The sequence below is a fragment of the Quercus suber genome, unplaced genomic scaffold (assembly GCF_002906115.3).
Source record: "Quercus suber isolate HL8 unplaced genomic scaffold, Cork oak 2.0 scaffold_232, whole genome shotgun sequence".
Taxonomy (NCBI): Eukaryota; Viridiplantae; Streptophyta; class Magnoliopsida; order Fagales; family Fagaceae; genus Quercus; species Quercus suber.
This window is the reverse complement of record NW_027069689.1, coordinates 746,092-759,368: the sequence shown is the minus strand read 5'-3', so window position 1 is coordinate 759,368 and position 13,277 is coordinate 746,092. Positions and strand designations below refer to the sequence as shown.

General features: G+C 34.0%; 1 protein-coding gene across 1 annotated transcript; it reads left to right on the top strand.

Annotated features, from left to right (window-relative positions):
* The first annotated feature begins 676 nt into the window (after window positions 1-676).
* On the top strand, window positions 677-1,427 carry LOC111988493 (rapid alkalinization factor 23). Its single transcript, XM_024020294.2, has one exon. The coding sequence runs from the start codon at window positions 862-864 to the stop codon at window positions 1,249-1,251; it is 390 nt and encodes a 129-aa protein (XP_023876062.1). The 5' UTR covers window positions 677-861; the 3' UTR covers window positions 1,252-1,427.
* The last annotated feature ends 11,850 nt before the right edge of the window (window positions 1,428-13,277 follow it).

Below are 13,277 nucleotides of genomic sequence, written 5' to 3'. Positions count from 1 at the left end.
TCTACTGCTCAGTTTGCTATTTGAACAATTGTTGAAAAAGTTGTACATTTTTATGGTGATACCAGATTTTTATTTGAATAGGAATTTATCCCATTTACAAATGGATTGATTCATCAATCACCATATGCCACTCTTTTTTAAAACGCTCCCAATTGTCACACTCACACATTGGCTGTCCACTAACTGGCCTAATTGTTAAAACAGCTCATAATTCATGGCATCATTTAATTTTCTCTCACTCTCTTTTTCTTCTTTTTGGTAAGAGACAAATGCAACAATTTACTGAGGAAAAGAGTCAAGCGGTGAGATTAATATTATTAGTGGGTGTCCATAAAGTCATTGACATTCTTAAATATCAAGCAAACTAAAGCAAAGCTAATTAATACTTCATATTCTAATGATTCATCAATCACCATATGCCACTCTTTTTTAAAACGCTCCCAATTGTCACACTCACACATTGGCTGTCCACTAACTGGCCTAATTGTTAAAACAGCTCATAATTCATGGCATCATTTAATTTTCTCTCACTCTCTTTTTCTTCTTTTTGGTAAGAGACAAATGCAACAATTTACTGAGGAAAAGAGTCAAGCGGTGAGATTAATATTATTAGTGGGTGTCCATAAAGTCATTGACATTCTTAAATATCAAGCAAACTAAAGCAAAGCTAATTAATACTTCATATTCTAAAGTCTAGTGGCAGTCTTTGTAAATAAACCTCAAATCCAATGTCATTTCCTTACCCCAACTGTCATTTACAAGCTTCATATATATAAGAGGCTCTCCCAAACAACTCCTTCAATTTCCTTTCCATTACCTCAAAAAACTGAAACAGAAGCGAAAGGCAGCTCACCTTCTAAAATGGGAACCTCAAAGCTGTGCAGTTTTTTTCTCGCGATCCTAGCCGTCCATCTCGCGCTCAGCATCAGCTCAACCAAGGCCGTCGATTTAAGTGGCGGTGGGGACCACTTCCAGCTGGGCTTCGCGCCGATTAAATCGGAGTGCCGCGGCTCGATCGCCGAGTGTTTGCTAGCTGGCGGGGATGACGAGGAATTGGGGCTGGAGTTCGCTATGGACTCGGAAATCAACCGGCGCATCTTAGCCACGAGGCGGTACATAAGCTACGGTGCGCTGAGGAGGAACACTGTGCCCTGCTCTCGACGTGGCGCGTCGTACTACAATTGCCGAGCTGGCGCTCAAGCAAATCCCTATAGTCGCGGGTGCAGTGCAATTACTCGTTGTAGACGCTGAATTTTCATTTTATTTATTTTTCTAATTAATATATTTTTTATACTTTTTTTGTGTGTAATTTTTAGTTTCTAAATATATGTAGGTAACCTCAGATTACAAAATTCTGTGTGTTATTTTATTATTACCATACATATTTGGAATAAGGTTGAGAATCTTGAGATTGTTGCTTTATTTTACACGATTTGTTTCTTTTTGGGTGAATTTTGATTATTTGTCAATATTATTGTTAATTTGTTAATGATTATCATGTGGGATTGTTGAGAAAGATTTTTTTTTTTTAATTTTATTATTTTTGAATTTTTTAGAACAAAATAGTGATGGGTGTGATAAGGTCGATATGCGTTGTCTTTGAATGGTGGTGGGTCTAGTTAGGAAGTCATTTTCTGTGGTTTTCTAGATGGGTCTAAAGGCTCAGGTTCTCTGCTCAATTTTTATTTTTCCTTTATTTTTTCTTTTTCTGGTGGTGCAAAATATAAATAAGCGGTTAATATTTTAAATTAAAGGAATTTTATTTTTTTATTTTATTTTTTTGGTTAGAAGAGCTGATATATTAGACTAATCAAAAATGTTCTAGGTGTCAATCATGACTTCAATTTGCCTTTTCTTTAAAATTCGTTTGCTTTCATGCCATGGATAGTGCCAATAATCTTTAAATCGACCAATATGACACAATTGTTCTCTAAGTGTTCAAATTCAGAATCTATATCATACCAAAACTTTAACCAATTGGATCATGACCTTGGATGATGTTAATGTCTCCTTAATTTGTGGCCATCAGATTTTGTGGAATCTAAAAAAAATCTTGACAAGCTCCTATCGTCCCTTCTTTTCTTCTTCCTTTTTATATTCTTCTTTCTTTTTGGCTTTTCTTTAAGAAAATGTGTACATGTAATTAAGGAATGAACAAGAAAAGTTGGGACTCCTTGTATGGCTTTATACCTACATTTCAACACTTCCACTTTCTAAGTAATTTTGGTTTTCCTTATTCTATCTTTTGCAAGGATCTCAAACGTTCTCTCTTTACTATTTTTTTTTTTCATTAAAAAGTTGCACATTTTAATGAGTATGACATTATCTTTTACGTTTCTTCTACCAATATAGGAGGTGTTATTTGAAATTCAACTCAATAGCTTAAGGATTACAATATCTAGGTTATACCTTTTTTTTTTTTTTTTTTTCTTTTTTTTTTAGAAACATATGTAGGTTTTACTTAACCAAAAACAAAACCTTTCTCACGGACCAAAATTTTTGAAATTTTTTCTTGAAAGACCTTGATTAGAATTTGACCCATAAAAATTAAAGAAACATTGGGCCCAAATGCATCAAATTGATAATGGTTTGTGGGAATCTGATTCTATTCTTGTTCCCAATTAAAGCAAGGCTCACATGCATCCCCTTTAACAAATCAACATCAATGATTGATTGTGACACAATTTAAGACACGCCTCATATGTCGTTGTCTTAACAGCTTAGATTAACTATAAAATCTACATTAATGCCCACATAGTGGAGGTCCACACGTACGTTGCTTTCATTTTTTTTAAAATAATAATACTTTTCCTAATTTTCTTAAGTATGTGCCACATTGAAGTACTTCAATCCAATATATTTTACTATTTCATAATATTCCTTTCTAGGAGCTTCCAATCAGTGGTGCCAGGTTGTCAACGGCCCAGATCAAAGGTTTTTTTTTTTTTTTTTTTTTTTTTTTTTTTTTTTTTTTTTTTTGTTTTTGGTCGGGGGTAATTCTAGAAAAGGTGGCTTTTTTTTGTTGGGGGGGGGGGAGGGGGGGGGGGGGGGTGAGGTTGGTGAATTTGACCATCAAATTTACGAAAAAGTAAAAATCAAAAGAAAATAGCTATTGAAACTGGAAAAAACTTAGATAGTCCTGGAGCCCTGCTCCAGGACTATGTAAGAATTGCCCATTGGAATTTAAAACATTCATACACTCTGAAATTAGTTGATTTCATATTCCTCCTTCAAATCAGAAAATAAAAAACAAACTAAATCTTATTACGCTGAAGGGATCGAAGAGAAAGCGAAATTATTCCAGATTTGTATTTCCACCATATTTTATGGAAAAAAAAATCCTTATTTAGGATGGAAACAACAACCTGTTGTTTTATAATTAAAAAATATTTATATGTAATTTATCTAAGAAATGTCAAATGTGGAAAACAAATAAAAATAGATCTAAATTTCACTATGCAATCTATTCTCTATCCACATGGTGGAAAGCACAATTGTTAGCTTATTAATGAAGTTTTCAACAAACCAACCACCCAACCTCACCCTGAAAAAGGCTACTCAATGTTCATAATATCCTTAATGAAGATGTCGAGCAAAAATTTACACATGATCTGACTATACTTAAGCAATACCCTATAGAAACAAAATGGACCATCAATTTTTTCATTGATAAGTTATATGCATAGCTTATGAGTTTTGAACTGACGACTTTACCCTCCATCTTATTATTATAGAATGAGGGGCAGCATTTGAGCAAGAGTTTATTGGCCAAAACAGACAGAATCCAAATGGCAAATTAGGAACAAATGGAATGATTTCATTTCACTAAGACGTAGCCACGTAGGATTAACAAGTGATGTAAATCATATCAAATGATACAATTTCAATTAAATGTCAGATTAGTAAGTGATTCAATATGCAAAATAAGAGAAGGATGCTCTTTGTAGTGATGGAGTCGGACATTATCTTGAACCTGGATTGCTGAAAATGCCAAAAATAAAACCACCATACTAAGATCCACTCATTTTTAATTAACAACTTAATTTCACATAGCTGTGCAGGAACTCACAAAGCTGTCATATTAAATAATAGTGCTCTGTTTTGGATCATCTGAATCATGCCCCATCCTGCAGAAAGAAATAGAAGAGACTACCACATAAAATGTAGGCCAAAGTACCAAAATGATTATTGAATGAACTCATCTTTAGCCCATAAAGGTGAAGTTAATGACTGGTTAAGTGTCTGTGCACTTTAAGAGTTATGTAGCTCAACGACATTGTGTGGTTTTGTTTATAAGAATAACCACGGTTCAATTCCTCCACGCCGACCTCCCGATATTTTGTACCTAATAAATTATCAAAAAAAAAAAAAAAATCCTTATACCGTAGATAAACAACTTAAATTGACATTGCACCTAGATATGAATATGTTTTTAGCAATGACATGTATGCATGTCTCCATCCTCAACAATGTAGATATCAGCTAGCTTAAAAAAAAAAAATAATAATAATAATAATAATAATAATCTCTTTTTCAAAAACAATTAATGTTATTCTAACTTTACAACTAAATATATGAACTGCAATAATAGTTATTACATTACAACATTTTTTATTCCAAATAATATAAATTATTATTTCTATCGTAATCTTCATTCAATATACCGACGTGTCCTAATATATCAAGTAGCTAACATTTCTTCACTGGATCATTGCTATTTAGCAATTAGTTTGTTTAAAAAAAAATCAAATTTTCATAAATTTCCAACTTGATCATAATCAATCATTATACCCTTACAAATAATTACTACATTTACCAAGTTTACCAAAAATACCCTCATGCAGCTAAGACCCAGGCCCCAACCATCCAAAAAGGGTCAAAATCAAAATATCAGAACACCCAGGCCCCATTCCAAAGTCTCTCAAGCAGAAGACACAGAAATGGTAATTTTCCTCTTAGTCGTGTAGTATTCACCAGAGTAACACAATATAGTCGTGTAATTTTTTTTTAATATCATGCATTTTATTAGTTATCTTAATCAAAGTTTGTCTTAGATTCATTTTTAGAGCTTCAATTTTTATCTTTTATTTTGTTATTCCTTATTGCGTTGGTCAAAAAATGCTTTGTTAGAGATCGTCTGTTCAATAATCGTAAATCTATTTTTAATTAGAAATTTATATTATTTTCATAGCCATTGAATAATTGGTTTTTATTTAATGCGTTGTTGTTTTATTTGGTTGCATTCTATTTGGTTGCTGAGAAAACTTGAGAAAGTGAAAGAAAATTAAAATTTTAATGTTTTTATTTTCCATTATTTGCAATTGTAGAAAAACAAGGAAAATGCTACAAAAAGCTTTCAAATTCATGTGATAAATCAACAATAATGTAATAAATAAATTTATAATTATTTTTGTACTTTTGTGTATAAAAGTTGACAATAACATTATAAGGTTTATGTGGCAAAATTTGTAGTATTTGTAATGTCTTGATACTCGAATCTCAAGTAAATTTAGGTTAATATTTTCTGTGTTTAGAACTTAGAAGGCCAAAACAACAGAAAACTTGTGGTTTAGAATTTAATTGTCATTCCGTATGAGTTAGTTTGTCTTTCTTTTATTTCCTTCTTTCTTTCCACATGATAAGTGTGGAAAGAAAAAAAAATAAGCAATATACTTTTGCAAAATAAAAGAAAGAGAGTGTGCGACAGAGATGTGGGTACTCAGTTTTGGTTGAATGATTTGGGTGTAATTTTATGACTTTTGCAAAATAGGCCTTTGAAGCAAAGAGGGAGATGGGAAGAAGATGCGGGAAAAAGAGGAAGAAGAAGATATGTGTGTGGCTGTGGGGATGGGTGGGCCGTGGGGCTCCCATCAAAGAAATTAAAAAACTTAAAAGTTCTGTTATTATCAAAAAAAGTAATAACTTTACCAACTAAAAAAAAAAAAAAATACACATGCACATACTAAATAGAAAATTCTATTTTTTTCACAATTGAAAATATGTTATTAGAAACATGTTATCAAACACATTTTTTAAATGACAATTAAATTTGCATTATGAGCACTATAAACACGTGTTTTCAAAACCTTTTTAAATAACAGTTTTTACATAATTTTGAACAATAATACTTGAACATAGCTACGAAACAGGCCCTTAGTTTTCTCTTGTTTGTGTTTAGTTGCGAAGTTAGAAAAATGGAGAGATAGAAAACTTATAAGTTTAGTTGAGAAGAAAAATGAGAGGATGAAAAATGAAGTTGGTATAAATTTACAATTATGTCCCTATTAAATCAAACAAAAAAGCAACACATTTTTTTATTTAAAAAATTTGTGTATGGCGAATGGACACTTCAATTTGTTGATTATTTTTTAAATAGCACAAGTTGAAGAAGGGAGATAGCACCCAAAAAAAAAAAAAAAAAAACTACTGAGAAGTACAAGAAAAGCCAAAAAAAAAAAAAAGAAGTACAAAAAAAGAATAAAGGAAAAAAAAAAAAAAAGGAAACTCGAGGTAACACGGAGAGATAAAGTCACAGAAAAAAAAAAAAAAATCAAAGAAGCAAGAAAAAGAAAAAAAAAAAAAAGAAAGAAAGAAAGAAGAAAAAGAAAAGAAAAAGCAACCGGACGAAACCCATGTGCACGCACATGGGCATTTTCTTTAGCTCAATACATTGAGCTTTTTTTTCCTCCAATTTTCTTTCCATTTTAGCGTGAAAAAATATTTTGATGGGCCTAAGGAAAAAACACTTGATCCCACCACCTTTTTTTTTTTATCTCCCCTCCCAACCAAACACCCACTAAAAATACTCTCTCCATTTTTCTCTTTTTTATTTTTCATTCTTCCTAAAATCTCCTTAAACAAATATACCCTAAATTTAAGGTGTTATACCTCTGTTTGACATGAGACACTTTTGTATGCGTGTCCCAGTCATGTAAATTTTTTTAAAAATTTTTGGAACAATTATGGACACGGCCAAGATGCAGGACATACGCTTATCTTTTATTTATTTTTAGTCTCAATCTTGAACACTTAATTAATTATCTTTTATTTACTATTTTTGATATTATTCTAGGTTTGTATTCTAATTTTTAAACATTATTGATTAGTCATGAATTCACTTTATTATCTATTATTACTCTTAGATTGATATATGTTTAACATTATATGAAAAAAATAAATGGTTAACAATATTTAAAAATAAAAATAAAAATAAAAATATATTTAATAATTAATTAACATATATATGTATCCCGTCATGTTTTGTTTTAATTTTAAAAAATTATTGTATTGTCTGTCATTCTCGTGTCCATGTTTTCGCCCATGTCAATTGCATTGGTAGAGTGATGTGAAGCTGGCAACAACTTATACAAACTCTAGAGGTCTCATAGTAATTTTAGTAGGCACATACATACAGAGGGGAGATGACAATGTAATAGATCAATGTTGGAACGCTAGACAAAAGAGATTCATCTTCATTAATTTAGAAATTAATAACAGTACAAGTTAAAGTTAAGAGGGACTGATAATATTTAGCAACAGCTCCGCGACCAACTGTTCGAGTAATTATGTTTACACTCTATACATATCTATATCACTTTGGTAATAACAGATAGGTGAAGTGTGTAAACACTGAAAAACTTGTACAGTCTGCGAAAAGGTTGGTTTTTCTGTGTTGGCACATATGTAGCAAAATAAATGCATTAAGGGAGAATCTCTAATTTTATTGTTTTACTTAGGAGACTAGTTTGGCTTAGACAGAAATATGGAAGGTGAAGATGGAATGGAACTGTGTAAGGCGAAGATGGAAAGGATAGAGTTAGGCAGAAGAGCAAGAGTCACAGTTACATTTAATGGGTGAAAATTCACAATGTTCAGGAGGCTTTTGGGGATTGTCGCATCTGACGCTATAGCAGCATTGCTGAGCGGTGCAACCTTCCCTTTTAACAGGATCTCGGCAGCAAGTGCATTTTAAACAAATCTGTCCAGCACGTGAATCAGGAAAGCCTGGAAATCCAATTTCAAAAATTGGGCCTGTGGGCACTAACGTTTTGGTTGATGTCCCAACTGGCATCAGCTCAGCATTGGATCCTACAATGCATGCACGTAAATTGACTATAAAGAGAGAGAGAGAGAGAGAGAGAGAGAGAGATTGAATTGGAGCCTTGCTCAGAAATTACAACTAAAACTTACCTGGAGTACTGATGATGATGATGATGAACTGAGCAAAGATGAATAGTGAGAGTATTAACTTGTTATTAATTGTGAAATTTGCCATGGCTTATAGATGAGCAAACACACGCATGCATATGCACAAAGAGGAGATGTCTTGAGAGATATGATAAAAGAGTGTTTATACAGAATTGCGTGCAGTGGAGAAGAGGGTTGTTGGGGAAATGGGACAATTAATGGAAATATTAATTAACTTTCCATGTATCCAAAAGAGAAATAATAATTAACTTGCCACTTAAGCATAGATTTAATGCCTTAAAAAATATCAAAAGGTTTTAATGAATGGATTCATTTACTCCTCTATTTAAGTAAATGTTTTAATAAATTATTTAATTACTATTATTTATTCATATTCAACAATAAATAATTTTGATAAAGGCTAGAAATACAAATTTTTTTACTAAAAAATTTACAAAGGTTGATGTAATGAGTGAATATTGATAAATGAAAAAGTAATGTCAGTGATGGATCTATATGAAAATCAGTAAGATGTTGGTCATAACAGCAATTCATAAAAATGTTGTAAAATAATTTGTAGACATACCTTACTCAATAATTTTATTTCCTTAGTACATAATTTCGCTCTTTTTTTTTTTTACAATATAAGAAATTCAATTATAGCTTAATTTAAGTGCATATGTGTGTGTGAAACTCCTTTCTAAAAACTTAAACTCTGACCCTTACTCCCAACACCCCACAAGCAGATATATTTGTGAATTGACCATCATGCCAAGGGTCATGCTATCATGGAAGACTTGGTATCATATGCACTTACACCATGCAATTAACCCCCTTTCTCTCACAATAATTTTTTACTAATCTAACTTTTATACCTTTACTTTTTTTTTTTTTTTTTCAATAATTGAGATTTAAAGTTGCAAAAATGTAACTTATTTTTTTAAAGAGTTTCAACCTATGACGTCCACCCCTAATAATAGCTCTTTATTATCAGACCAAGACACCAATTAATTTTTGATATAGGCAGGGATTGAACCCCGCAACTTTAAATCTCAGTCATTCATAACAATTACATCATGTATAATAACCTAGATATTACATCTTATCTCAACTCTGGAATAAGGTGTGTGCAATAAATATTACCTTTGACTAAAATAAATCTAAATTGAGGATATGGCACATCATTAAAAATAGTAATTAATAGTAATTAATGCTAACTATCACTTTGATGGAGCATTCCCTCTCACCTAAACGTTAACTTGGAAAAAACGAAGTTGAATACTTGAAAGTTGAAATAAAACAAACAACAGGGAAGCGGGAATATGAAAAGACTGAGTTTGGTAGTTTGATTCACAGTTGCTGGGTTTGATCCAGAATTTTTGGTTTGAATCTATCGTTTAGCGAACGGTCTTCCCCTTCGTCCCTTTAATGGGTAAACATAAACACTCTCTCTCATTTCTGTTATGTTTTTTTTTTTTTTTTCTCATTAATTTGTTTGTTCTCTCTATAATGCATTCATTTGGCTAATTAACAATTTGGTTGATCTTTCTTTGCTTATTGTCCTTTTCTTTTTCTGGGTTTTGTTCCATTTTTCATTTTTATCTTTAAGCTGTTTGGTTGCCACAAAATAGAGGAACATATGGGAAATGTGGTGATTATGATTATGAAATACTTCTCTTTCGAGGTTTTTTTATTTATTTTTATTGAACTAAAAGGTAGAATCTTTATTGCTTTAAGTATGGAGTTACAAGCAACATTGAAATAAGCTTTGCTACACTTGATTAATATATTATGGTCCTCATTATTCTAGTACTATTGCATTGGGCTAATATGCCTAGTATATCTCTAATGTTAATGAGAGATTTAAAAAGATAAATTTTCCTTTGATGAGGTCACTGAGATGAGCTCTATTTCCTTAACAAAGATGTTCTCTAAGTTGTCTTTTAGATTACTAGTGCACTTTGTGAGGGAAGAGGATTCTTCAATTAATCTTCAATACCAGAAATATTTTTGTTACCCGATATATCAGTATTCCTATTGATGTGGGAATTTTCCTTACCAGCACTCTTGCTAATATAGGAATTTCCAATATCAGATCTTTCCTTAACAGCCCTTCAAAGCTAATGGTTTGGGACGTAACTAGAAGCTTGTTCCCTAGAATTGAGAAACGTGGATGAGACAAAACCTTTGTAATCATATCCTTATTAATGACCTTTTCTTGAATGAAGTGATAGCCCACCTTGATGTGTTTTGTTCGAGCATGAAAAGCTAAGGGCACTTGGAGATCCTTAAGAAGCATGCAGGTTCGTAGTGCAACACTTTTGGTAGATGTCCAATGGGTAGAGAAGTAGGTGAGTACACGAATTGGCACAGTTGATTAACAGAGAATGAAATATCAAGACAGGTAAGAGTGTAATACTGAAGAGCACCAATGATTTGTCGAAACTCAGTGCCGTTAGGTAAGGGTATCACCATTAAACTGGGACAAAGCTTGAGGCAAAAGGAGTGGAAGATGGTACCTCTGAAATATACTTGGATTGGGATATAGGTGAAGGCCATAGGAATCCCTTGCAGCATGAATTCCCAAAAAGTATGATAATTCACTTAAATCCTTTAAGGGAAATTCATTTTAGAGAAGTTTGATCAGTGAAAGCATACAATCGAGACGCATGAGTGCCAATGATCAAAATGTCATCAACATAAATTAGTAAATAAAGATGAATGCTAAAGTGATGAAAGGTAAATAGAGATGCATCTGTTGGGAAATTTAGACCCCGGTTGATAGAATTAACAAGTTTAAAAAAGTTTAAAACCAAAGTTGTTAATTAGATTTATTAAGAATAAACCTTGTTGAAACAAACAAATGCCAATATCATGCACAGCAGAATAGTAAATAAGACAAGATATGATGACCCAGGAAAACCAATAAAACAAACTAGTTTCATATTAAAAAATCTGGGGGAAACCTTTCAGAAAAGCAATTCACTATAGTAAAAAGAAGTTTCAGATCTAGTACAAAATCTTAGTCCCTAGACTCTACAATCCCCATTGATGAACTTACAGCAGAAACCTTCTACCGCTTTAGAACCTTTGAACTCTTCAATATATGAACGCTACCCATAATGCATGAATCTCAGTACATGACTAACTCTAGCAATTTGAAGAAGATGTTGTTGGCTACAAAGTTCTTCACTTAATCAACAATAAAGATCAAGAAGCACTTAGTTACAAAACCCTAAGGCACAAAGAAGCAGTAACTTCTTGCAAAGAGAATAAAAAAACTAGGTCACTTTTTACATATGTTCTCTCTGTATAATGGCCTTTAAAATAAACCTTATATATGTCTAAGGTTGTGAGATAAAAAATCCTACATATACATGTCAGCTAGGGCTAAAAATCAAATATGAAAATTCTGATTTCGTAGATCTCGACAGATTCAGCTTTTGTCGAGCTTCGTTCTTAAATCTCGATAGATACTGTTTCTATCGAGGTATCTATTAAGCTTTAATGAACAGTTTTTCTTCACTTGTTTCTTGGTCTAATCTTCATGACTTTAATACTTAACTTGAACTCTTATTTCTTGAAGTACTAAACTCATCCTAAATCTATCCAATTACAAGTAAAATGCATTTTGTTAAAGGATTAGCCAATTACGTAAAATATATCCTTGACAACATCAACTAGCTAGTTACTCAAAGAACCCTAAATGGACAAAGGATTGTGATAAGCAAGTAAACCAAGTACGAGGGGCTTATTTAAGGCTACATAGGGCCTTGTGTAGCTTACATACATGATGAGGAAAGTTGGAATCAATAAACTAGCAAAGTCGTTCCACGTACACCTCTTTAACAAGAGAACCATGTAAGAAGGTGTACGACACTCTACGCTAGAGCCCATTTGGGCCTGGGGACCTAGTATAGGTGAATGGCCCATGGGTCGCGATCCTTTTTTGCCGAGAATCCCATCCTACAGCCACACAAGTCGCGGGCCCATAATGTACCACTTTAGAGTTTCTCGGCAAGTCGTCTGTCCCGTTCCCCGAGCATATACGAACAACCAACAGGTGCCTCGTCCGTTGCATGTTCGGCGGCTCCTCAAACAGCACCTCTGTCGAGGATACCCGCAGAAAGGGAAAAACAAGTTTCCAGGCCACTTGCACCACCTCCCACTACCACCTAACCACCCACTTATGAATGATAGCATTGGACCGCTTGGGGCACTAAACCTGAAAATAATCACAGCCACCCCATAAAGTTTGAGCTATAAATAGAAGGAACACAGGGACGAAGGGAGGTTGTTGGAGGTTGAGAAAAAGAAGCCAAGTAGAGAGAGAGAGTGAGAAACAGACAGTAAAAAGGAGGGAGCGTTTTAGGTAGGATAAGAGAGAAAAGTGACCTCATTAGGTTTCAGTGTTGAGAACAACCCAGTGTAGAAAGCCCAAGCCCACCACACAAATAAGTTGTCAGCCAAAGTGAGTCCCAGCCCAGCCTAGTGGTCTTGCTTTCGGTGCGCAAAATTGGTGCCGTCTGTGGGAATCTCCTACGAAGCCGTGGTTCCGACGAGACTCGGGCGAGGGAATGGCTGGGAGACATTCCGTAAGTGGTGCAGAAGGTGGTTCGACGGGATCTTCTCGGGGTTCTTCTCGGCGAGAACGGAGGCAGAAGCGGCTCAAAGATAGGAATCACGAACGGGATGAAGAGAGGTCCGGTCTCGGTGAGGGATCTTTCCAAACGCAGCGAACTACATCAGTAGCGTCAGGACACAGATAGCACGATGACAGAGACGAAGAGCTTGAACGGTTGCGTAGGTTGGTGAGAGATTTAGAACTGGAAGCAGAGAATATGCACCGTAAAAGGGACCGGGATAACCGGGAGAGAAGGTCCAATTTTTGGGATAATCATCAAGGGACAGGGTCCAATCAATCTAGATTCGACCGTCGCTGTGAACGATCCCATTCACGGGAATCTTGTCGGCGAAGGGAACGTTCATGTTCGTAGGAATCCCAAGCTCGCCGAGATCGTTCGCAGTCATGGGGGTGTGTAGATCATGGCTCGGATTCCCTAGAAGAGCGACGGCCCCGTAATGCAGCC

Excerpts from the sequence above, each read along its gene's own strand:
- LOC111988493 (XM_024020294.2), top strand. The coding sequence starts at position 862 with ATGGGAACCTCAAAGCTGTGCAGTTTTTTTCTCGCGATCCTAGCCGTC.